Source organism: Piliocolobus tephrosceles, chromosome 18 (assembly GCF_002776525.5).
Source record: "Piliocolobus tephrosceles isolate RC106 chromosome 18, ASM277652v3, whole genome shotgun sequence".
NCBI lineage: Eukaryota > Metazoa > Chordata > Mammalia > Primates > Cercopithecidae > Piliocolobus > Piliocolobus tephrosceles.
In genome coordinates, this window is record NC_045451.1 from 54,072,712 (window position 1) to 54,099,799 (window position 27,088).

The window sequence follows — 27,088 nt, forward strand, 5'->3', positions numbered from 1 at the left end:
GGTTATTGATTTTTGTTGGCTTTCTTAAGCACTTGATTTTTTTATATGTAATGATTTGGAAATTTCAGGCTCACTGTGAATGAGATTTTTGTTTTCATCTCTCTTTCATTCTACCCTTGCTCAAGCCCATCCTCAGCCCCAGCCCGAGCCCCAATCCTTGGAGTCAAGTGGCATCCTAGCTGCTGTACCAGCTTCCTGTCACCTTCACGTTCCTTTACCCTGCAAAGGCTGAACTTGCGCTTGTCCTCCACTTGTTCCCTATCCAGTCAGCAATTTACACTCGTTCATTTATGGTACACTATCTTGTTTTTGATCCTGGCCAGTATTTTGTTGTTGTTGTCTGTTTGTTTTTACTTTTACATCTGATTATTATTGCTGTGTATTTGAACAAGGTGATACTTCAGCAGTGTGGACCTATTGTGCCATGCCATTCTTTCCAGAAGTCTTCATACCTAATTTCTATATGTCCTTGGTTTTATATCCCTACATTTAAAAAAAAGTCATTTTTTTAGACAAAAAATTTACACTTAATAATTTTTCATTATTCCTGTTTAGGTGTGTGGTTTTTTTCTGTCGTTGTCCCAATTATCCACATCTGTTGCTTTTATTCACTTTTATGCTTATGGAAGTCAAATGTCTACTGTAAGTTAGTTTTCAAAAAAAAAAAAATAGGATTTTTAATATATTATCCTGAAGCATTAATAATGCCAGGGCTTTTAGGCAAAGGATGTAATTTAGACTAGTCTGCTTATTGCATCTATTTATCAGGACAGGATAAGGATATTATTTTAGCCTAACTTGATTTGTTGTAGCTAATACATACAGATTGAGAAATATAAATGGGGAGCAAATAATACGTGCACAGGATGCTTGCCTGGACATCATCTTAGTTAATGTAATGGAAATCCTTTAATACATGTTTATATATTTACACAGGGAGAATTAAATGTGAAAATTCTTTACCTCTGAAAAATTTAAAGATACCTTGACCCTTTACAAGTACACCTAATAGCTGGACTAAGAGTGCTTAGCAGCATTCAGGAGGGGTCTGTGTGGAATTCTCCTAGGCAGAACCCTAGAGCAACCTTGCACCAACCTAAGACATTTTCCAGATAAAACATGTGATGTGGAGCTGGAGCATACCTGAGATGGCCATCCTGTTACAGTGTATGGCAGTTAATCCTATTCACTTTGGTGTAATTAATGAGAATGGTGAAATAGAAGTGTAATCATTTCTGCAAGAGGAAATGTCAGCCCATTAATGAGAATAAGGGTTATTATTGTCAGTTGAAGCAGCAACTATTCAGATTGCTGAGTTGGTGTGTTCACATATTTAGATGTTCATTTCAGGGTATAACAGAGAGGGAACATTTTTCAAGAGGATTAAAAAAAAAAACCACCAATGATGGCATTTTGACATGACTACAGTTCTACAGTTGTAGACACTAATAAAAATCTAGTAAGCATAAAATGTAATTTCTAAATAAAAGTAACTGGCATTTTAAGAGTCTTATCCAAACTCAAACATTTATACGTGTATATAAAATTAAGTAACCTTTAAATTGCCTTTTATTATTGTTATGTTAATACTTTAAAAATGGAATCCATTTCTTATTATGTGCCATAGACTACTTGTGGTTGTTTTCTTTGTGGCTCTGTACGTTAGACCTGAGTGAGTTGAACTGAGTCTGAGAAATATTACCTATCCCTATAGATTTTTGGGAGAATATCTTCCCTACTAGAGCAGCTTTCTAGGGTTTATACAATAATTCTTTGAAAAGTTGGAAAGTAGTGAACTGAGATAATCATAAAAAGATGCATTGGGAAGCCATGATTTTTACCTGGTTACATGATAATATTTCACAAATAATAAGGTATCAGTGAACTTATATTAGAATTTATTGATTGTTTTTAGTACTTAAATTCTATTGGCAGCTTAAAGATTTCATGTCATGACTTCGAATATCTTCATTGCCTTTGTGAAAGAATAGTAATATTGCTGAAAGTTTCATGGAATTCTGTGTATATTAAATACTTAATACACATCAGGTTGCTAATGTTCAGAAAATGTAGGTATCCTTTAGAAGTAATGGGGTTTGTGTATTTCTTTTGTTAAATTCTTACAGTTTACTTGAATAGTACAACTTTTCAACTTACAAAGTTCTTTCCAGCAGCTAGTGATCTGATGTATCTTTTTGTTGGATTTGCAGTAAATACTGGGAATTCACCTTTTAAACTATCAGTTATGTATTATTATGGTAAATTTTCAAGAACTGTTTTATATATATATATATAAAATTTCTTCGTGTATGATCATGACCTTTTTCTCCTAAAAAATAAGCACTTCTTAAATTGTATTAAGTATTTAGGATGAAATCTTACCCTGTTGTTTGTTTTGTAACTTTACAGTCAGCAAATGATTTGGAGTTTAGTAGCTTAATAGCCCAGTGTACTTTAATTTTAGTTACTGTGATAATCACATCATACCAATGGGGCTAGTGTGCTTAATGCACATCATGTTCTATGAATATCTTCTTTTAAAATCAAGTTTCACAAAACAGTAACGTCCTTTTGTTCCTTGGGCTACCTGTATCTTAGTAAGTTGGTTACTCGGGGGACACATTTGTTCTTAATGGTTTCTGTAGCACATTTTGAGGCCACATTGTGGAAATTCATTGAGAAACAGGTTTAATTCAGTTTAGCTTTTTTTTTTTTTTCTTTTAGAGTAGTATATTTAAAAATGCCAATTAGCAAAATGTCTGTTTTCAGTAAAATTTATGTTGAAAGTCTTCTTTTTCTTTCAAAGTTAACAAAAACCTGTTTTAAAAATTAGGAATTAGATTTCTTTCTTTGTTGACATAAGTAGCCAGAAATGTGGAGCTAACAAAATTACATCAAATTTCAGAGACTAATAATGATACAGTTGGGAAAAGGGAGCTTCTACACCACCTGTACTCTGAAAGACTAATTTAATTAGAGGTAGTGATATTTCAGTGTAATTTGTTAATGGGTACATTCTGCAAAAAAAAAAAAAAGAAAAAGAAAAAAGAATAATAAAAGAATAATTCTGCCTAAGCACTGGTATTTTATGTATTTTTAGCTGGATTCTGTCAAAAGAAAGAGTTTTCTTTGAATTTCATAGCATAGAGATGCCTGGAGGAAGAATATCAATGAAGCAAAGAACAGTTTAAAAACTCTTGAGTTATTAGAATGTATACAAGGGAGAACGCAATAATCTTTCTGCTTTCCCAGTACTTTAACATATAAAATTGTATGCATAGCGTTACTAGACTACTGAAAGCTACATTTTTTTATTTTTGATGTCATAATCATTCTTCTGTATCATCCCTACTGCTGTTTTGATTTTTTTTTTCAGTTTCATATTAAAGAAGAATATCATAGCACATTATTTCTTTCTTTTATTTGTGGCAACTTGTATACGTTAGTTAAATATGACATAACCTCCTGAAAAGGAAATGAAATAGCAGCTCCTAATAGACTTTGTAGTATTTTGGGGAACATTATAATAAAAACTTTCTTGGTAGGGAAATATCAATACTTGTAGTAATTTTTAAAAGTTTGTTTTTTGAACTTAACCTACAATAAGTTTGATTCTGATTTATTTCATTTTTATAGAACTTTCCTTCTAATTTTACTGTCTCGTGGGTCACTCAAGTTGAGGCCTTATTAGACATGATGGGCTAGGATGTGCTACACTAACAGTTACCACCAGTTTTCTGTGTTTAACACAAAAAAACTGATATTCATACTAAGTCCATTGTAGGTGTGGATGATTCTCAGGGCAGCTCTCCATGGGGGTGGTCACTCATCCTGTGGGCTTGATCTTGTATTACCTCCAGCTGGCCCGTTCTTTCATAATTACCAGAAAGAATGACCACTGCAGAGGAGGAGGGCATCAACTTTTAAATGCTTCTGCTGTAAAGTGATATGTGTCCCTTTTATTTGCTGATTCTGTTGACCCATGTGGTCAGGCTTAATGTCAAGGGAGATGAGAAGTGTAATCTTTCTGAATATCTAGGAAGGGGAGAAAAACTGAAGATACTTCTGAGCATCACTAATGCTTACATTCGGCTTAATGTTTAAGCAGCAGGGCAAGTAGATCCATGTTTCTGAGCTAGAATGCCATGAATGGGATATCGGTGTGCTACAGATACTCACTGCAACTGGTTTTTAGTTTTTACTGTAGCTGCTAGAATTGATGAAATAACATATATGGCTCACATTGTATTTCTGTTGCACAGCATTTGCCCTCCAGGCTGTCAGCAGGTAGCTCCTTGGGCTGAGAAAGGAGAATAATTTCCAGGTATCAAGAGGATGATCTGTAGGGGAGTGGTGGTGATGTCAGGTTATGGATGGTCTAGCAAGGTCTTGGAGTGCCTGCCCTTGATACCTCTGTCATTCTGCTGTGATCCCTGGAAGGCTGTCTATAATTATACCTACTCCCCACATCTACCACCATGTTCAAAAGACATTAACCAAGATTTCTCAGCCTGTTCAAGCCACCATTATGTTTTGATCTAAATAGCCTTTACATTATTAATAGACTAGAAGGAAACTTTGGTAATAGAAAGTAAAAGGACAATAGTGGGAAAAGATTTTGGCTAGAACTTCAGTGGTCTCATTTTATGGGCAAATCAGTGCCTTAGTTTTATCAGCTGGCCTCCCAGGGGGAAGTAGAAAGATCAAAAGAAAATGAAATTATTTTGTTGAAATGCTACATAGCACAAACAAAGCATGACTGAAGACTAGACCAGGCCTAGCTGAATTTGGCCTTTTCTCTACGATTTTAAGTTTCACTGAGAAATTCTGGTTTCTGGCTTTTGATAAAGCTGTTGATTGACCCATAGCACTTATTGGTCAGTGATGTCTAGTGACTTCCTAGCCACTAGAATCCATTTCCTCCCATGAATGATGAAGATAGTAATTAGGTAATATAATAATGATCCTGTCAAATTAGAATTCATGTGCCCTTGGGCTTTTTTATAGTGTTAAAAATGCGAAGACTTTTTACAATAAAACAGATAAAAATTAATTCACAACAGTTAAAATAGTATTTGAAGGGATAATATTCAAAATCGTATATGCACTACTGTATACCCATTGTTATTTGCCATAGCTACCCTATGCTATAATAGAACTATGAAACTTATTCTTCCTGTCTAACTGATAAATGTTTAAAGTGATGGCTATGGTAATGACCCTGATTTGATCACTGTAGTACATGTACATGTATCAAAACACCACACCATACCCTATAAGTATGTATAATTATGTCAATTAAAAATTAATAAAAATAATAATAATATTTAAATACCCTTATGGCTTGCTCTGAAAACTTCCTGCAATTGCAAACGCTTATTATTTTTATTATTTTCTCTTTTTTTTTTTTTTTTTTGGAGACTGAGTCTCACACTGTCACCCAGGTTGGAGTGCAGTGATGTGGTCTTGGCTCACTGCAACCTCTGCCTCCCGGATTCAAGCAATTCTCCTGCCTCAGCCTCCTGAGTAGCTGGGACTACAGGTGTACACAGCCATGCCTGGCTAATTTTTTGTATTTTAATAAAGATGGGATTTCAACGTGTTGCCCATGCTGGTCTCGAACTCCTGAGTTCAGGCAATCCTCCCACCTCAGCCTCCCAAAGTGCTGGGATTACAGGCGTGAGCCACCGTGCCCCGCCTATTATTTTCTGTTATTCTGCATAAGACTTGTGTAGATCACAAGAGAGGTCTCCTGCATAACACTTCCCCAGATTATCTCCCTGACCAAGACCTCACTCATGGAGCAACCACCACAAAATTTCCCAACTTTCCCATCAAAATTCTTCAGTTAATCTCATCACGATTTTAATACCCATGTGTTTATCCTCAGTGAAGACTTTATGCAAGTATTGATTTTATCTTTCAGTTTAATTTACGTATTTTTTGCTGATATTTTTACTATTTAATTCTAAAATAGAAGTTATATAAATATTGTCATTTACTGTTTTTGTGTGGTATCTGAAAATTACTAATTTTGTAAATTTTCTTAATTGCTTATTCTGTCTTCCCTCCCTTTTTCTTTTTACTCTTTCTTTGCTTTCATTTCTTTTTTCCTTCTGATTGGATTTTAACGTTAACAATTAGTCAAAAGTCTTATTATTAATGGAAATCAGTGATTAATTTTGTGTGTTTTAGGATTAAAGTGTTTAAAGTGTTTATATTATGTTTAAGATACACATTTTTGGAAAGAGACTCCTTTCAATTAAATTAGTTGAAATCTCTGGGCACTGAATTACTAAAGAGAACAGTAAGTTCCAGAAACTGATTGTTTTCAAAACACAGTTTGGTTATCTAGGAATGTAGAAAATGATTATATTGTATATATTTTTAACTTTTAATTACTAAATTAAATTCTAATTTAGATCGCTGTATGTTTAATGTAGAAGTTTTTTATATGCTTTATATTAAAGCATTTAAAATGCAGATAGTCTTAACTATATGTTTTAAATACATATAATTTATATTATTTATATATATATACTTTATATTATTAACAAATAGATTTTCTAGATTTGTGCATGCCTGCAATCTGTTTTGTCTTTAGATTTCATTTCTACATGTGTTTATTTTCCCAACGCAAAGGATAATTTGAGAATAAATGCTGAAAACCTCTGAGCCTCACTAGAATCCATCCCTCAAATGATTAAGATAATTGGGCAATATAATGATGATTCTCTTAAATTGGAATTCATGTGCCATTATAATTATTCTCACACATGGAGTAAATATTTCATTTGCATGCAAAAGTGATGAAGTGAAGCTCCTTGCATGACAAATTTTTGTGGCACTCTACCCCAAAACAGCCATCTTAGACATAAGTAGTTTTGAATTCTCTTACACAAAAAGTAAGAATCTTTCTTTATGAGAAAGATTTGAGCACTATATGCTCAAGTTTTAAAAGCCATCTTTTACAAGGTTTCACATATAATACTTTAAGCCAAAGTGCTTCCCTGTTACATGGAATTTCTTATTTTACCAGCCTCTATGTTCACTATCAGTGGTAGACTGGCAACAAACGAAGCAGAAGAAGTAGAAAAAAAGCCGGGTTAGCATAACACTGTCAGAACAGGCAGTGATGGGCGTGTCACACATCGTAGTGACAGCATTAATCAAACAGATTATTAAATTTAAAAACTTACTGTATATTGATGACTTTAAGACCTTAGTATATTTGCTAATTAATAGACTTTTTAGAATCCTTGAAGATCATTATTTATTCTGAAAAAATCAAAACAAACTTCTGTAGATTATGTATGCCAGGAAGCAAATAAATACTCATATTTCATGTTTTAAAATATTCATATTGGCCAGGTGCAGTTGGCCTGTAATCCCAACACTTTGGGAGGCCGAGGCAGGTGGATCACTTGAGCCCAGGAGTTTGAGACCAGCCTGGCCAACATGGTAAAACCTCGTCTTTACTAAAAAATAACAACAATTAGCTGGGCGTGGTGGTGCATGCCTGTAGTCCCAGCTACTTGGGAGGCTGAAGCAAGAGAATAACTGGAGCCTGGCAGGCAAAGGTTGCAGTGAGCCAAGATCACCCCACTGCATTCCAGCCTGGGTGACAAAGCAACACTCTGTCTCAAAATAAAATAAAAGTATTCATCCATGAGGCTGATGCTCTGGCCCTAGTGGCATGCAGCTATAAAGGCTATAGATGATATGAAGGTGTAAACATCAAGAGTTTCATCTGAGATGAGTTTTACTCACATAGCAGCTCTTGTACTCAGCTCTTGTTTGCTCATACATCATAATTTCACATAAATTCATATGAAAATATGAATCTAAATAAATGGCTACCGCTTTATTCAAAGGTAAGGGATTAGATTATCACATTTACTGATATTTGCCAGTGTGTACACAAGCTGTCCAAAAAATACCTGTTTTTCAAGACTTAATTTAAAAAATGTAGTGTGTGTTTTAAATGTTACTCTCTTTAGCTTTGTCGAAGGAGAGTTATTCCCTTGAAAAAGATAGCTTGCTTACCAGACATTTTGGAGCACCTGAATGAACTTCATTGAAAATTGCAAAGGCCATATAAAAATATTACACACACACAGTTTATAGATACAAAGCAAAAGTTAAACTTTCAAAAAAGGATAAAAATGATTCACTTGTGTTATTGGTGTTATATTGAAAACCTAAAAAACAGGATTAAAACTATTAGAGCAATCCCTGTGGATGTTTGAAACTCATTATTTTGAAGTACTTAATAGGAAAAATTTTGAAAAACGTTTGCATTTCCGAAGGACTTTCCACATTACATTTGCCCTTGTAAGTAAAAGAAGGACCATGAAATTTAATAAATTTAGCCCTCATGGCTCATGACAAGAAAGAACTTTCTATTACTTGGAGAAAAAGTGGTAAATGCTATACTGTCCTTTGCTCCCACTAACTCTTGCGAATAAAGTTTTCGTTGATAGCAATTAAGAATTTGATATTTCAGTCAGAAAACATACAAAGATACTTTGTGAACACAAGCTCAAATTTGTCATTAAAGATTTTAAAAATATTTTAGTTGGAAATTTTACACATATTAAAGAATTTATATATTCCATAATACTCTGTATTTGTTTTCTTATCATAATTATATGCTGTAAAGATAATGGAATGACTTTTTTCACCGAGCTCATTCTCAACCTGTCTCTAAAACTGTCCCATTGTATATGTGTGAAAAGGATTGGTAAGCCCTGACATGGCAACTAAGTTATTCTAGAAAAAAAAAATTGTTCCTGTATGAAAATTAGAAAGGAACTATTGTGGCAAAATGATACTGAAGCAGATTTTTTTCAGATTTATGAGCAAATTTGTTATGTGATAACCATCCTCCGTTGGAATGTATATGTAAAAACACTGTGAAACACTTACTGGTGAGACAGTTTCTCCCTACCTTCCTCCCTCCTAATGCCTTCATTAATTGAAATCTCATTCATTAATAAATACTGCTCTGTGGCTGTGGAAAAGAAATTTCTGTTAACACTGTGAAACTATTTCTATTTTCTCAATGCCTTTGAAAATAGCAATTAGTATGAAAAAAAAGTCAAAGGTATATTTAGACATGAAAATATTTTAGTGTTCTCACATAATTGTTTCTAAATATGGTATAATGTTTGCTTGAGCAAAAATTATAAACCATATGTGAATATTTGCACATTTTCATTCATTTGGTTTATGTAGTGCTATTAACTGCTAATACATTTAATATATAAGATCTGTGGTTTCTTGTTAATATTTTATGAGGATACTATGGTTTTATGGTTAACATCATTTTGAGGTATTGCCTTTAGAGTAAAAAATTTCTTTAAAGTAATTATTTCCCTGGTGATTAATTTTATGTTAATCATGTTCACACAGTTTTATGTGGGCTAGAACACAGTAACTACATCTGATGTGTGTAAACTATGCAATATCTCTAATAATACATTTGTTGTTTAATAGTACAATTTTTTTGCCATAATCATTTAGTCATGATAGGCTTAATTAATCCAGAGGATCAAGCCTGTTATTTCATTTGTCTAAGGAAGTGTATTTTCTTTTATCCTATGTTATGATATTCTGGAGTTTCTACTTGAGATTAGCTGAGCATAAGCAAATTTAATGTTGGTGAAAGGAAGGTTCTCTCAGGAAAAGATCTCAAGCCAAATTTTAAAATCATTTTTGAAATAAAATTTTAATTGTTTACATGTATCTGTTAAAATAGCATAACTTTCATTAAATGTCAACGCAGTATCTTCATACTTAGGATAATTACATAAAATTATTGGTTCAATTATATTATCCAACTCTGACTAATACCAGCTTGAGGCAATTCAGTGGAAGTCACGTTTGTGAGAGATTAGGGATATTAACAACTAGACAACCATCCATTCCTTTAAGATACATCTGATAATTAGCATGTTTGACCATCATCTGTACGAAATCTTATACTTTTTTAACTTAATAAACTTTACTTCTTAGACCAGTTTTATGTTAGCAGAAATACAGAGTTTCATATATCTCTCCCAGTACTTGGTTCCTCTATTGGTGACATCCTGCATTAGTGTGGTATATTTGTTACAGTTGACAAATAAATAATGATGCATTATTATTAACTAACGTTTCTAGTTTGCAGTAGGGATCATTCTTTGTGTTACACAGCTCTATGGATTTTGCCAAAAACATAGTGCTGTGTATCTACCATTAGAGCATCATACAGAATAGTTTCACTCCTACACCTATATTTTAAGATAAATTTGACATCATCTCTTCTTGAAAGCCCATATATTAAAAATGATAAAACTGCTTCATATTTTGAAAAATAAAAGTTGAAAATCTTGTTCATTATGTTACTCAGAGTTCTGTACCTGCCATTCATAAGGAAAATATTATAATAACAGAAACAGGTTGACTCCAGTGGATTATGTATTTCTCCTTACAGCACTCAAATGTCCATGATATTAGCCTTATTTTCATCATCAAAGTTTAATTTTTGAAGCTAATTTAAACTATCAAAGCATGTCCCTTGTATATCCTCTCCCTTCCACATTGTTTCTGTGTACTATTTTTATTTTTAAGCCTTAAAGTCTTTCTGAAAGGCTGATCTAAAAAATATATAATTTATAAATTATATATATATTACTGTATACCTAAGATTCTGTAACTTAACAGTTTCCCACTTTTTTCCTATTAACTTTTAAGTTTGTGTAAAATAAACAACTTGAGTAAGTTTTAGTGTTTGTTCCTAGAGCAGAGGTGAATCTTTTCAAATTCAAGAAGATATTCATAGCTGCATGTAAGTCACAGGTGAACCAGACAACAGGCAATAAACCTTAACCCGTGGATGATAAATGGAATTCACATGTTATCCATTGAAATTTGAAAGCTTTTTAATTTGTGTGACTTGCACATATAATCATGAGCCAGGTACCGTACATGGATTGCTTCAAAACCACAAGATCAAGTCAGGACTAATATTTCGTCAAGGAGAACTTTTTCAGTTGACTTAGTTTTATCTAAGATACTGACCCAACTGGTTAAGTGTACACAGGGAATTATGTAATACACCACATTCCATAGAGCCTGAATAATGCCAAAAGATTTTGTGTATTGTAATATTTGAGCACATGAGAATTAGCACCTGTTTTTAAAACTCTGAAAACTGTCATAACAGATATATTAAACCAATTCATATTGGTCATAGGTTAGGGGCAGAGGTGATAGAAAAACTAATTGACTTTAAATGACTGACTTTATACATTTTCCTCCAAAGTGTTTTCTCTCTCCTAGTATTATTAACAATTCTAGAAATTGCAGTCGCCCTAATTCAAGCCTATGTCTTCACACTCTTAGTAAGCCTCTATTTACATGACAATACTTAATGACTCACCAAACTCACCCTTATCACATAGTTAAACCTAGTCCATGACCACTAACAGGAGCCCTCTCAGCTCTCCTAATAACATCTGGCTTAATTATATGATTCCACTTTTATTCCACTACCCTACTAACATTGGGATTATCAGCTAATCTATTAACAGTATACCAATGGTGACGTGATATCGTCCGAGAAAGTACCTATCAAGGTCATCGTACAGCATCAGTCCAAAAAGGCCTTCGCTACGGAATAGTTTTATTTATTATTTCAGAATTTTTTTTCTTTGCTGGTTTCTTCTGAGCATTTTATCAGACTCACTTAGGTCAACCTCTTCTCATTCATAGGATGTGCAGTAAGTGACTTTTTACAAATGCATTTTTTGCAGAGGCCTCCTTCTTTCCCTCCCTGAAGCACTGTGACACCTGAATCCAAATAGGTAACAGTAGAACATTAATAGAATAAGCGCCAGTGACTATGAAATCCCCTCTTCTGTCTGTCACACCCTTATCCCACCTTTCTTTCCTTCTCTTTCTTTCTTTTCTTTTCTTCTTTCTTTCTTTTCTTTCTCTTTCTGTTTCTTTCTTTCTCTCTCTTTCCCTTCCTTCCTTCCTTCCTTCCTTCCTTCCTTCCTTCCTTCCTTCCTTCCTTCCTTCCTTCCTTCCTTTCTTTCCTTCTCTCTCTCTTTCTTTCTTTCTTTCTTTCTCTTTCTCTCTCTTTCTTTCTCCCTCCCTCCCTCCCTCCCTCCCTCCCTCCTTACTTTTCTTTCTTTTCAAAAAATTTCAGTAGGTTTTTGGTGGAACAGGTGGTGTGTTTGGCTACATGAATAAGTTCTTTAGTGGTGATTTCTGAGATTTGGGTGCACCCATCACCCGAGCAGTGTGCGATGTACCCAGTGTGTAGTCTTTCTTTTTTTTTTTTTTTTTTTTTGAGACGGAGTCTCGCTCTGTTGCCCAGGCTGGAGTGCAGTGGCGCGATCTCGGCTCACTACAAGCTCCGCCTCCCGGGTTCACGCCATTCTCCTGCCTCAGCCTCCCGAGTAGCTGGGACTACAGGCGCCCGCCACCTCGCCCGGCTAGTTTTTTGTATTTTTAGTAGAGACGGGGTTTCACCGTGTAGACCAGGATGGTCTCGATCTCCTAACCTCGTGATCCACCCGTCTCGGCCTCCCAAAGTGCTGGGATTACAGGCTTGAGCCACCGCGCCCGGCCTTTAGTGTGTAGTCTTTCATTCCTCACCCTGCTCCCACCCTTTCCCTGAGTCTCCAAAGTCCTTTGCATCATTCTTACACCTTTGCATTCTCACAGCTTAGCTCCCACTTATGAGCGAGAACATAGGGTTTAGTTTTCCATTCCTGAGTTACATCACTTTGAATAATGGTCTCCAATTCCACCCAGGTTGCTGCAGATGTCATTAGTTTGTTCCTTTTTATGGCTGAGTAGTATCCCATGGTGTGCATATAAAAACATATATATACACACACACATGTATACACACACACATATATGTGTATATACACATGTATGTGTGTGTGTGTGCAAGTATCTTTTTCGTGTAATGACTTCTTTTCCTTTGGGTAGATACTCTGAAGTGGGTTTGCTGGATCAAATGGTAGATCTACTTTAAGTTCTTTAAGGAATTGCCACACTCTTTTCCATAATCATTATACTAGTTTCCATTCCCACCAACAGTGTAAAAGCGTTTTCTTTTCACCACATCCATGCCAACATATATTAGTTTTTTATTATGACCATTCTTGCAGAGTGAGGTGGTATTACATTGTGGTTTTGATTTGCATTTCCCTGATAATTAGTGATACTGAGCATTTTTTTCATACATTTCTGTTCCATTGGTCTATATGCCTATTGTAATACCAGTACCATGCTCTTTTGATGACTGTGGACTTATAGTATAGTTTGAAGTCAAGTAATATAATACCTCCAGATTTGTTCCCTCTGTTTAGTCTTGCTTTGGCTATGTAGGCTCTTTTTTGGTCCCACGTGAATTTTAGGATTGTTTTTTCAGGTTCTGTGAAGAATAATGGTGGCATTTTTGATGGGAATTGCATTGAATTTGTAGATTTGCTTTTAGCAGTATGGTCACTGGTCATTTTCACAATATTGATTCTACCCATCCATGAGCATAGTATGTGCTTCCATTTGTTTGTGCCATCTGTGACTTTTTTTCAGCAGTGTTTTGTAGAGGTCTTTTGCCTCTTTGTTAAGTATATTCCTGTTTTTTTTGTTTTGTTTTGTTTTGTTTTGTTTTGTAGCTATTGTAAAAGGGGTTGAGTTCTTGATTTGATTCTCAGCTTGGTCGCTGTTGGTGTATAGCAGAGCTACTGATTTGCATACATTAATTTTGTATCCTGAAACATTGCTGAATTTACCAGTTCTAGGAGCTTTGGGATGAGTTAGAGTTTTCTAGGTACACATGTCTTCAGCAAACAGTGACAATTTGACTTCCTCTTTATCAACTTGGATGGCCTTTATTTTCTCTTGTTTGATTGCTCTGACTAGGACTTCCAGTACTGTGTTGAATAGAAGTAGTGAAAGTGAGCGTCCTTGTCTTGTTCCAGTGTTCAGGGGGAATGCTTTCAACTTTTCCCCATTCAGTATAATGTTAACTGTGGGTTTGTCATAGATGGCTTTTATTACCTTAAGATATTTCCCTTCTGTGCCAGTTTTACTGAGGGCTTTAATCATAAAGGGATGCTGGATTTTTTTAAGGTCATGTGTTAAGGAGCTAGAGAAACAAAAACAAACCAAACACAAACCCAGCAGAAGAAAAGAAATAACCAAGATCAGAGCACAACTATATGCAGTTGAAACCAAAAAAAAATACAAAAGATAAATGAAACAAAAAACTGGTTCTTTGAAAGATAAGTAAAATTGATAGACCATTAATGAGATTAACCAAAAAAAGAAGAGAGAATATCCAAATAAGCTCAATTAGAAACGAAACAGGAGGTATTACAAACAATACCACAGAAGTACAAAAGATCATTCAAGACTACTATGAACACCTTTACATGCATAAACTGGAAAATATATAGGAGATGGATAAATTCCTGGAAGTTTACAACCCTCCTAGATTAAACCAGGAAGAAATAGAAACTCTGAACAGACCAATAACAAACAGCAAGATTGAGGTAGTAATTTAAAAGTTACCAAGAAAAAAAAGTCAAGGACCAGAAAGATTCACAGTTGAATTTTATCAGACATTCAAATAATTAGTACCAACCCTACTGACACTATTCCACAAGATAGAGAAAGAGGGAATTCTTCCTAAATCATTCTGTGAAGCCAGTATCACCATAACCAGGAAGGGACATAACAAAAAAAAAAGAAAGAAAGAAAACTACAACAGACCAATATCCCTGATGAACATAGATGCAAAAATCCTCAATAAAATAATAGCTACAACAGAATACAACAGCATATCAAAAAGATAATCCACCATGATCAGGTGGGTTTCATATCAGGGATGCAAGAATGGTTTAACATCTACAAATCAATAAATGTGATACACCATATAAACAGAATTAAAAACAAAAAATAACATCATCATCTCAGACACAGAAAAAGATTTCTTTTTAATGTGCTATTTGCTGTGGTACTCTCAGTTTTGGCATTCTCTTCATATGCATTTTTCAGATGTTTTGGTAATTTTATTGTTTTCTATTAAAGCCTTAGATTTCAGTGATTTGTGTCATGAGTTTAGATTCTTTTGCGCTTTTGTATGGGAAGAAAAGCTGGAAATCAGACAGCCATGTGCATAGATGACTTGAAGTTTTCATCCTCATCTGTAGAACAGAAACAATGATTCCCACCTCAGGAGTCATTTTTAAGGTTAACATATGTGACATAATCTTAAGTGTCTTTTTCAGTGCCTGGCATTCCACAAGTATTAATTCATTTTCTTCTACTACCAACAACCTAATAAAAAGAATTTTTTGAATTCCCTGGGTTTTGTTTATTCATTTGTTTGTGATGCTAGATGTTACTATAGTAGGTTGTGGGTACTTCTAAGGTTCCAGTCTATTTCCTAGTTTTTGAAAAAGTTGTAAGATATTAATGGGTATTTAATGAGCACTTACACTGTTCCTGTCACCGTCAAGTGTCGTAAGAAACAAAAGAACCAAGACTTAACTCTCACGAAGCCAAAGTGAGTTTATAGTCTGCTTAGGGAGAGAAGATCTACTCATATGAAATTACTAGTAACCATCATTATAACTATTATTATTATAAAAATAAAGTATCAATGTGTTTTAATGAACAGGAAATACAAATAAAAATAAAAAATTTAGAGCAGTTCCAAATGAAGGCATAGGCTGAAATATTGTGAAAGTCATCATGGTCGACTCTTCCCCCAAAATGATGGCCTGGCTCTAGAGCTTTGGGTATGGAAAATGGGAGAGTGTCCCAGGTAAGATGATGAGCCTGTGGGGTGGAGCAGCACGAGTCAGGGGATGACTGTAACCTCACTCACTGGGCAGTATATGTATTAGAAAGTGGTGCAAGTAAAACTGAAGAGACCAGGTGACCCAAGAATTAAGAGAACAGTGTACTCTGGGTTAAAGATCTGACATATAATGTTACAGATTTTAAGCAGGGAGGAAAAAATCACGGCAGGGGTCTAGTCTAGCAGTGGGCGGGCCATGACCAGGAACTGGGAAGACTACCAAGGAGGCTTATGTAACAGTCCAGGTGTTTATGGATGACAGTTAATAATACTAGAGTGATCACAGTTAACAAAAAAAGTGTGCAGAAGAGTATATAATTTTTCTAATCCAGATTTTGTTTTTAAGGACCATGAATCCCTCTTGTAATATAAAAAAGTACTTTTTTTACAAAAAGATGGCAAAAGTCTCTTTTTTTTATTTCTCAGCAGGGTTCCAAAAAACAATTTTACTTTTCATTTTTTGTCTTTAATGAAAGATGAGCAGTAGATGGCATTGTTCTGTAGAAAAGATTCCCATTTTTCACTTTTAAATTATGAGGCATGGAAGATAGAGTAATTAAATATCTTTTGAGATACTTCTACTCCGAAGACAAACATTTTGACTTCACATTATTTCGTTTGAGATATAACTTTTATTTTCACTTTGAAATGATTGAAATATGAAAGATGATATAGATGGCATTATGTGGAAAATAATATATTCAGTAGTTAGAGTATTTTATGACTTATATCAAGGATTTTATGGTTACTAAGGGAAATAAGCATGCCTGTTATTTGGCTGTGGCTGTGTGCACGTCTCAGTGAATTTATACTAATGACAGCAAAAGAACTGTCAGCAGCTCATTTGTGCAGTGGGAAGGTTCGTAAACACTTTACTTAGATCCTCGAGAAAACCACAAGGTGTATTTGATTATATTTTGTAATATGTCCCTATTAATTACATTCCAAAGAGTATCCTATGTAATTATAGCTGGAACATAATATCAGACGTTTACAGAAATAAAAAATCGCTTTTTATATTTGATCCCTTTACTTGCTATTCCCATGGAATTTTTCTTTAGAAGAACAATTAAGGACTTTAAAGGAAATAATCTTCCTTAGAGAATATTTTTATTTTTGTTCTTAATATCTTGAATTTGTCTAGTTCTACACAAGTTCATGGTTTAATTTTTGTTATATTACCTGTTGAGACATAAACTGTCATAGCATTTAAGAAAGCACTAGTTTTTTTAAGTGTGAAGTCATTGCATGTATGATAGAGATAAGACACTGAACCTTTTTGAATTCGTCTACTCTTGTCATCATTTTTTAATTTAAAATTTATTTTGGGATACACCTTTATTTTTATTTGTTTTAAAATGCTTAAAATGTTACTGCTTAATAGAAGTACTATAAGCACTAGGAGGAATAGAAATTTGCAGATTATTTACCTGTTAATTACCATAAGGTCTTACAATTCTAGAGCATAGTAAGCATTCAACATTAATAAATGCATTGCTTTCTTCCTGTAAGCATTTGTTCAGAAATTATGTATTAAGACTGTGTGCCAGAAAGTATGCAGAGGTATGCAAGATAACTAAGAACACTTGCCCCGAACTGCCTCTTCCAGGCAGTGTCAGACATGACTAAGAAACTGAGATAGCAGAAACTCAAATCACACTACATGAAAACTGAGAAAAAGGGGGTTGTTCTACTTTGAGTGACTTTAGACCTGGGACTGAAGAATGAGTGGAAGTTTGTAATAGGGTGGGAGGAAATATCAGTGAAAGATGTCAGGGTGAAAAGCAGGTGCACCTGAGGACCCAGTGTCCAGGAAGTATGAAAAGAAGGGGAAAGCTTTGGAAGAAGGAAATGCTAGGGCACAGCGAAGAACTACCATCTGGCATTTCATAGTATGAAAATGCCTTTAATATAATAAAATAAAAATAAAACTTCTGTGTTTCATGCTACTGTATTTTTATCCTTTAACCTAAGCAGGATATAGGTTTAAGTATTAGGGGTTTATTTTTTTGCCTTTTTGGTATATTTATAATAACTGATATATTTCTTATCTTTTACAGTGAAGTTTAGCAACTGCAATGGAAAAAGAAAAGTACAATATGAGAGCAGTGAGCCTGCAGATTTTAAGGTGGATGAAGATGGCATGGTGTATGCCGTGAGAAGCTTTCCACTCTCTTCTGAGCATGCCAAGTTCCTGATATATGCCCAAGACAAAGAGACCCAGGAAAAGTGGCAAGTGGCAGTGAAATTGAGCCTGAAGCCAACCTTAACTGAGGACTCAATGAAGGTATAGTATCCAAATCTGGCTTTAGGGCTGGTTAAAAATCAGATTTACACAGTTTGAACTAAATATATGCTTTGCTTCAGATCACATTAATGGATGGCCACTATTTGAATTTTTATCAACTTCGGTCATTTTAGTAATTTTTTTTGTGTTTTTAATCTTTTAAGATACTTAGACTAAATGTATTTTCAGCAACTAGGAATTGTGTTTTAAAGATTTGTTTATACTTTGAGATTTATAACTTTAAACTAGAAGCAGTTTGTTTTAAATTTCTTAGAAGCTTTATAAGCTGTTAAATAAAACCACAAAATAAACAATTCTTTACAAGATGTCATCAGTCAGATTTATTAGATGAGAAGTACAGATTTAAAGTAGTAACAGGAAAACATTTCTGGCAGTGAGTATTGGGTTTTTGTCTTGTTCCTTAATAATCAAATTGGGGGTTATGAATTATTTATACTACCAACATGACTTTTTAGGAATGATATACTCCCTCTGGTGGAAGCTGCTGTGAGCCAAGATAAAATAAATGAGGTACATTTCCAACAGAGTGCCATTCAGTTCAATTCAACAAATATTTATTGAGCACTTAATTTGTATAAGTTACTGTTAGGAATTTCAAATAAAATACAGTAATTTCAGTAAAGTTATGATAATGTTTTCTGAATATTTTAGTTTTTTGAGTTAATTCAAAACAAATATGATGGGACACACCCATATATTCTGAAGTCCATGAACTATGGAACTATGACCACTACATTATTTTATACTTATTGTACTGTGAGAGATAGAAACACACACATTCATTTTGGGTATTTAGTTGTAAATGTGATATACATACCCACCGTCAAACATGAATCAAGATATCAGAGGAAAATTTATCATTTTTCTCTTATTTCAGTGTTGTGGTTTTATTATGTGAAATTTACTTTGTTAATCTATTAACTGTTGAGGGAAGTCATGTCATTTGGGTAATATAAAGTGAAAACCCAGTAACTAATGGAGTGAAAAGATGCTGCTGTTGTCGATTTGCTGTGTTCCAGCAAACTAGCTTGGATATTTGCACTGAAGCAGCAAGGGCTAATGGCTAAAATGTCTACTGATAGAGGAAGAAACAGAAGAAAATGTTGACATCCAGCAGAGATTAATACCTAATGTGCAAAGTGGGTCATCTACAGCATCCATCATGGCTGACATAGGTTTAGAATAATTACAGCATTAATTCTGTGGGATTTAATAGGGTCATAAATATTTGAGACATTCCTTAGCAGTATGTATTAAACTTCTCTTGGAATTCAAATTATATTTTAGCACATCAAGATCTAAATTTAATGTACAGTAGCACATTACCTGAACTGTGGTTTAAACTAATGAGAAATATATAAAAGGGTACTATTAAATTTTGCTCAATATTAACTGCTATCTAAGAAGGTTTATAGAAACTGCAAATAGTTTACACAGCTGTGCCATATAATAAATTGTTTAGAATTCAATTTTTCAGATACACAGTATAACCCAAAAATTTTATGGTAAAATTTTAAAATTTATTTTAATAGGGGGCCAGGGAAAAGGGCCTCCAGACTTATTTTTTGTTCATAATAAACTGTGATTCCTATGCTTTCAGGTATTCAATAATATTGATGTACTTTCAGAAAATGTTTTTCCTAGTACTCAGGAATGTCTTGTTGTATTTTAATATAAAGGAGCCACCAGAAGTTGAAGAAATCGTATTCCCAAGACAATTCAGTAAGCACAGTGGCCACCTACAAAGGCAGAAGAGAGACTGGGTCATCCCTCCAATCAACTTGCCAGAAAACTCCAGGGGACCTTTTCCTCAAGAGCTTGTCAGGGTAAGGTGGCACAATTTTAACTGTTTTCATAGCACAAGACGAATGTATGTTAAAAATATTTCTATTTTTTTTACAAAGTAGAATTTATGACATGTATATACTAAAAGTGTTTTTCTATATAGATAGAATTTGTGTAGTGTTGTAGAAAGCCTCTTGTCATTTTCTTTGTTACCTTTTGGATTATTTATAAGTAGAGCTCTCTTGTAGGTCCTGCACACTATGGATTAGAAAGCTTTTTCAGTTTGTGACTACACAAGCCCTGAAGCCAACACATATTCCCTACCATACCATTTCCACTCTCACAACACACACACCCCTAAACTTCCCTGTCTGAAAGCTGGGCTCTCTGTGATGATCTTTGCCCTCTACAGATGGTTTTTGGGCCACAGAAAAAATAAAGGGCAATCATTGTTAAAAATGTCAGCACCAAATGCATTTGAGAGTTTTTTTTAAAGAAAAGAGTGACCTCTGATACCATTAACAGAATCCCCAGGGCTGTGTAAAATCATAGGCTTTCAAATCTGAGGAGTAGGTTTTGTTTGTTTTGTTTTATTTTGTTTTTATTTACTCTAGGTACATACCATCAGCTACATAAAAAAAAAAAATGCTGATATTTTTGCATTTTAGTAAACATGACAACCCATTATTTATTACAAAAGTGTAGTAAGACAAGTCTGTTGTATTCCCATTTATTACAATATAAATGTTTCTGTATATGATTATTTTAGCATTCTAACATATACTTACTGAAAGCCTTTTTTTAAAAATAGGCCACTTATTTATGTTGCATATTCTTTCCTAATGTACATTATAATTCACTTTAACAATGAATGTAACTCTGAAGTAAAGATACTCTCTCTTTTTCTACTTTGATGAAGTTTTAGAGAAAAGAGCATTTTGCTTTAACTTAAAAAAAAAAAAAAAAAAAAAAAAAAGGCCGGGTGTGGTGGCTTACGCCTGTAATCCCAGCACTTTGGGAGGCCAAGGTAGGCAGATCACAAAGTCAGGAGATCGAGACCATCCTGACTAACATGGTGAAACCCCGTCTCTACTAAAAATACAAAAAAACTAGCCGGGCGTGGTGGCGGGCTTCTGTAGTCCCAGCTACTGGCTGAGGCAGGAGGATGGTGTGAACCCGGGAGGCAGAGCTTGCAGTGAGCGAAGGTCGCGCCACTGCACTCCAGCCTGGGCGACAGAGCGAGACTCCTTCTCAAAAAACAAAAAAAACAAAAACTAGATTTTATTGATAGATTAAGTATAAGTAACTAATACATAAGGATCTCTTATTTTTTTCTCTGTACCTGCCTCCCTCCGTCCCCTTCCGTAGCCTATTCTGTCTCCTGTGACTGCTTATACATTGACTTAATTTTCTTGAGAGTAGTTGTATTTGGAGAAGGCAGTGAGCCTATAAGTGATATAATGTTTGCGAGCACAAAAAATATATCTTAAAGTGCTTTCTTTTGTGTTTTATTATTAATGAAAATTTCAGGTATCACTTTAAAATGATATGGAAAGCTTTGGTGCTATGAACAGTGTTAGTACAATGCAAGTACAGAAATCCGACATTCAGGCTCAGCCATAACTGTATTAGAGTTCCATTTGAGGATATTTCACACTATGGATAGACAATTAATTCTTGTTACTGATGCAAAAAGGTAAACAATGTTTATTTTAATGAAATTGGACAGCTGTGACTATGTTAAATCGTCTAACCTAGAAACTCCCAGGACAGAGTTTGATTGTTTAAAAACTGACGCTTGTAGATTTGGAACTTTTGCACTGCTCCTAGTGAGTCTTCTTTTAGATGTTAATGTTGCCTCCAGTCTTTCTGGTGATAGATGACATCTCTTTTGAAGCCTATCACCAAGAAGCAGAGGAAAAACAGGCACTAGGAGAGTTTCAGTGATTTTCTGGGAAGAGATGGTATAAGTTTGTAGCTGAAAAAGGGCATGAAGTGTGATGTGCCCCATCTCTGATAATGAGCTCATTTAGTCTCTCACTTAATGTGATTGTTTTCTTGATCCTTAGATCAGGTCTGATAGAGATAAAAACCTTTCACTGCGGTACAGTGTAACTGGGCCAGGAGCTGACCAGCCTCCAACTGGTATCTTCATTATCAACCCCATCTCGGGTCAGCTGTCAGTGACGAAGCCCCTGGATCGCGAGCAGATAGCCCGGTTTCATGTAAGTTTCCAACCAGCTGATAATTCTGTGTATTAACACTTCTAAATGTCTGCAGAGTTTACCATTGCCTCTTATATCAGTCTGAAAGCCTCAGTATTGAGAGTTTTAAGAATTGCATCTGTAGTCTTTTAGTTAATTGCATCTGTAGTCTTTTAGTTAATTTTAATAATTGTATTGTTTTTGTAGAATTGGTAAGTGCCCTGATAGAAAAACAAATAGATAAATGCCACAACAAAGAAAGAAGGAAGTGAAATTGCCTAAAATCTCATTACTCTTTACATATTGATCCTTGCCTTCAGATATGTGGTTAAGAACCTGTAAGAACAGATTTATATGAATGGAGTCAAATCTGTTACATGTAAAATATATAGATATCATAGCATTGTTAATGAATGCATAATATTCTCATCAAAGTGAATCCCCTATTCCTTTCTTATGTTGAATTTTCTTTGGGATTTTTTTACTCTTATTGCTAAGAACCTTTTATCTAATTAGGAATATTAGTGCTTGGTTTGTCCTTCATTTTCTCCTTATGTTTATTTCTAACATTGTCAATAATTTTCCCGTAGTAGAACATCGTTTTTACACTGTAAAATTCATTTAAAAAAAAAATTTCATACATTCTGGCTTTCCAGAGATGTTGATAAAGGCCTTCCCTACTCCGGGTGCCAGTCTCCCTAGTTTTACTCCAGGATACCAGTCTCCCCAGTTCCCCAATTTTTTGTTGTGTTTACTTTTTACATGTGAATTTTTAACCTCTGCAAAATTATTTTAATAAAAGGAGAGACCCACTTTGTTTTTCCTTTATGACTAGCTACTTGTCCCAACAGCATATATTGAATTAGTTTCCCCATTAGATCCATCATCTACACTTACTTAATCACTAAAACTTTCATCCCACATGTGCATGGATGTGTTTCCAGACTCTTATTTTGCCCACTCATACACTTGTTGAATTCTTGTACTTTCACTGACTTTTAAAATTACTGATTTTTTTTCTTTTTTTTTTTTAATTATACTTTAAGTTCTAGGGTACATGTGCACAACGTGCAAGTTTGTTACATATGTATACATGTGCCATGTTGGTGTGCTGCACCCATCAACTCATCATTTACATTAGGTATATCTCCTAATGCTATCCTTCCCTCCTCCCCCCACCCCAGGACAGGCCCCGGTGTGTTATATTCCCCACCCTGTGTCCAAGTGTTCTCACTGTTCAGTTCCCACCTATGAGTGAGAACAATTATTGAAGTTTTTAAACTTCAATAGATTCACCTAGATCAGACAGACAAATAAGTATATGAAAAATTTAAAATATCTTATGCACTGAGTATCGCTCTATACTCTCTCTTCCCAAAGACCTTGATTTCTTTATCATTCCATTTTTAAAAATCATTGGAGGAATAGGTTATTCTAATGCTTTCCATATTGTTGTGAAATGTAGGAAAAGAAGTAAAACTTCCAAACGTCTCACAAAGACAACATAGCATTAACAAGGAAACGTATTTTTAGATAGCACACAATAGACCAGCCACTACTTAGGCTAGTCTCTAATTTATGAATATAAATAAGATCAATTTAAAATTCTTAAGGATCTCTTCCTACAGGAATTCTCGCTATCTGAATTCCTGTGGTTAAAACTCAGGAAATGAGTATATTCAGGTCAAATTTGGGTTAAATTATTGCTAAGTGCTTGCTACTCGCACATTAAAAGAGCAATACCAGCCAGGTGTGATGGCTTACACCCGGAATCCTAGCAATTTGGGAGGCCAAGCCGGGTGGCTCACTTGAGGTCAAGAGTTCCAGACCAGCCTGGCCAACATGGTGAAACCCTGTCTTTACTAAAAATAAAAAATAAAATTATCCTCATGTGGTGGCACACGCCTGTAATCCCAGCTACTCAAGAGGCTGAGGTGGGAGAATCACTGGAACCTGGGAGGCAGAGGTTGCAGTTAAGCCGAGATCATGCCAGTGCACTCTTACCCTCCCGCCTAGGTGAAAAACCAAGACTGCATCTCACACACACACAAAAAAGCAACACCATAACGGAGTAGAATTAATTATACAAATGAAAGTATTAAGGTTTAGTATTCAGATTCAGTATTTTATATAAGTATAATTAAGTTTTAGTATTAAGAATATTAATGTAATATAAGATATTAAATAAGCCAAGGGAAAAAAAATTATTATCTTTATAGGTATTGAATGGCAGTATTAAAATTTACATTGTTTTTATGTGTTTAAGTAACCTCTGAATTTAAAAAAGGATATGTTGAAGGTATTTTTTAATTTGATTGAGTATCCAGCAGCAACCAATGGCAAGCATCAGACTTAACAGGAAAACTAGAAGCATTCCAGTCAAAAAGAAACAATTAAAGGAGCACTAAACAGCTATTGAAAAGAATGAAATGACTCTATGGGCTAGATGAAAGGATTTTGATGATATTCTGCCAAGTGTAGCCGAATGATTATTTTTGTTTAAAAAGAAAAGTAAGATAAAGTTTTAGAACAATATCTATAAAACTGAGAACTGAGCTGGGGAGAGGAACAGCTATCGTATATACTCGTGTATTTTTTTTTTTTTTTTTTTTTTTTGACAGAGTCTCGCTCTGTTGCCCAGGCTGGAGTGCGGTGGCACGATCTCAGCTCACTGCAGCCTCCGCCTCCTGGGTTCAAGCGATTCTCCTGCCTCAGCCTCTGAGTAGCTGGGATTACAGACATGTGCCACCAGGCCCAGCTAATTTTTTTTGTATTTTTACTAGAGACAGGGTTTTGCCATGTTGGCCAGGCTGGTCTCAAACTACTGACCTCAGGTGATCTGCCCGCTTTGGCCTCCCAAAGTGCTGGGATTACAGGCATGAGCCACCATGCCTGGCCTACTTTCACATTTTTAATTACCTTAAGTCTGCCTTCTCAACTGGTTTAGCAATAGGATTTTGGAGCTGGACACAACTGGTTTTGGATCTGAGTCCTGTCAAAAGCAAGAGCAGTGACCTTCATAAATTTCCTAGTCTTTCTGAGGCTCAATTTCATCTTCAAATGCTGACAATTTCTGCCTCACTCCTTTGTATGTGGATTAAATGAGTTAAAAACCATTGTGCTCTGAGAACAATGCCTAGCATATAGTAAATGATAGCTTTTTGCTACTATATCTATCCTAATTATATGGACTTGGTGTAACTTAAATTTTGGTGGGAAGAACAGCTTTTGTTTTTAAGTTATGAGTTTATTCTTGCTATTTTAGTAGCCTTATAATGATGTATTTATCTTCTCACAGACATAAATCTGTTAAATAGTTTTGTTTCCTAATTCCTTTTGCAGTTGAGGGCACATGCAGTAGATATTAATGGAAATCAAGTGGAGAACCCCATTGACATTGTCATCAATGTTATTGACATGAATGACAACAGACCTGAGTTCTTACACCAGGTTTGGAATGGGACAGTTCCTGAGGGATCAAAGCCTGGTAAGTTTAAAGATAATAATTTGAAGATGACTTGAGGAAAGTTTGGTATAAACCAGCCTTGTTATATGAGCAAGAAATGGAGAAATCATGTGAGCCTTTTTGGATCGTTTTCTTTCATTCGTGCTTTTGGGAAAGAAGGAAGGTAACTTAGGAAAAAACCGATTGAAGAGAGAAAAACAACAACAAAAATCCTTGTTATTACCCATAATGATTTTTCCCACCTTTGAAAAAATATGCACTACAGTATTTGATTCTGTCCTGTGGAATACATAGGATCCTTTCATTCTGCTTTAGTTGATTCAGCCAATGCATCTTGAAAGTGAGCCCCAGAAGACGAGAGGCTTTCTGTTTATAAAGTACAGATGTGACTGTATGAGCCATAGCAGCAATTAAACACGGTGGGAAAGCCTTAAAGATACTTGATGTTCCTGGGACTAGGTGGCGAAGTCAAAGCGAAAGCATGGAAGGGGTGTGGTGACAGCTGTGATTGCTGCCCTCTAGCTCCTCAGGACAGTTGTTTTCAGGGTGGCCAGCGTGTCCCCTGCAGTGCTGTCCCTTCAACCAGCAAAATGGAAAATGCGCTGGCCTAGAAATAGCACTTGAGGAAAGCCACCCATGATTGTAAAGTGGTGTTTGACTAAGATTTTAGATTCTTATATTAAAAATATGACACACTTCAGTCACTGTAGAATTAGCCAGGCCCCTAGAAAACCAGTGGACAAGACAATCAGTTGGTATAGGGATGGTAAAAGTAAGTGTTTCACCAGGCTTCCTGAGATGACATGGGGTTCAGAGAGATTTAATTAGCTATCGTATTTTTGTTTCGTATTTTAAAAACCTCAGCATTTAAAATTGTGCTGCATAATACCTTTGTCATCAACACCAGTTTATGCAACACCCTTATACATAAGTCAGTTTACAGATATAACCAACTACGGCTCAAACGCATACATTTTCTTGGTCCCAGTGCATATCTGTGCCTCTTCAGGAAAGATGTAGGTAGGGTGGGGGCAGCTAGAGGGAGGCCAGGGGCTGTGCAGGAAGTTCAGCCATCTGTGACTCCTTCTAAGTCACGTCATCAGAGTAGCTTTCTTCAGTATTTTAAAATACAGTAAAATTAAAGCAAATTCAGCATTTCCTTACTAAAACACAAGTCTTTACAAATATTCCAAAGAAAACAAACATTGGACTTTTGGGACTGTGGAAATTTTTTTGTATTATTTTCTTTTTTTTGTCTATTATTTCAAACTTTGCAAGAATTGTTTCACAAAAAAAATTGTTTAAAATGTGTTACTAAAGCTATATTTATTATGCATTTTACCATGAATTTCCATATGATCCACCCATAAATAAAAGACTCTCAGCTATTGCTAGAAATAGACATATTGTGAGTATATTTCCTGTGGGTCTTCTATAAGTTTGAAAACATC

The 27,088-nt window shown here is 35.0% G+C and overlaps 1 protein-coding gene across 2 annotated transcripts in view; it reads left to right on the plus strand.

Annotated features, from left to right (window-relative positions):
- CDH2 (cadherin 2) overlaps positions 1-27,088 on the plus strand; it is a 226,781-nt gene that overhangs the window by 145,925 nt on the left and 53,768 nt on the right. For both annotated transcript variants that reach the window (XM_023207748.1, XM_023207749.2), the window contains 4 exons: positions 17,935-18,161; positions 19,862-20,008; positions 22,037-22,192; positions 25,514-25,658. In XM_023207748.1, the coding sequence (XP_023063516.1) occupies positions 17,935-18,161; positions 19,862-20,008; positions 22,037-22,192; positions 25,514-25,658 (675 nt within the window). The remainder of the gene's footprint in view (positions 1-17,934; positions 18,162-19,861; positions 20,009-22,036; positions 22,193-25,513; positions 25,659-27,088) is intronic.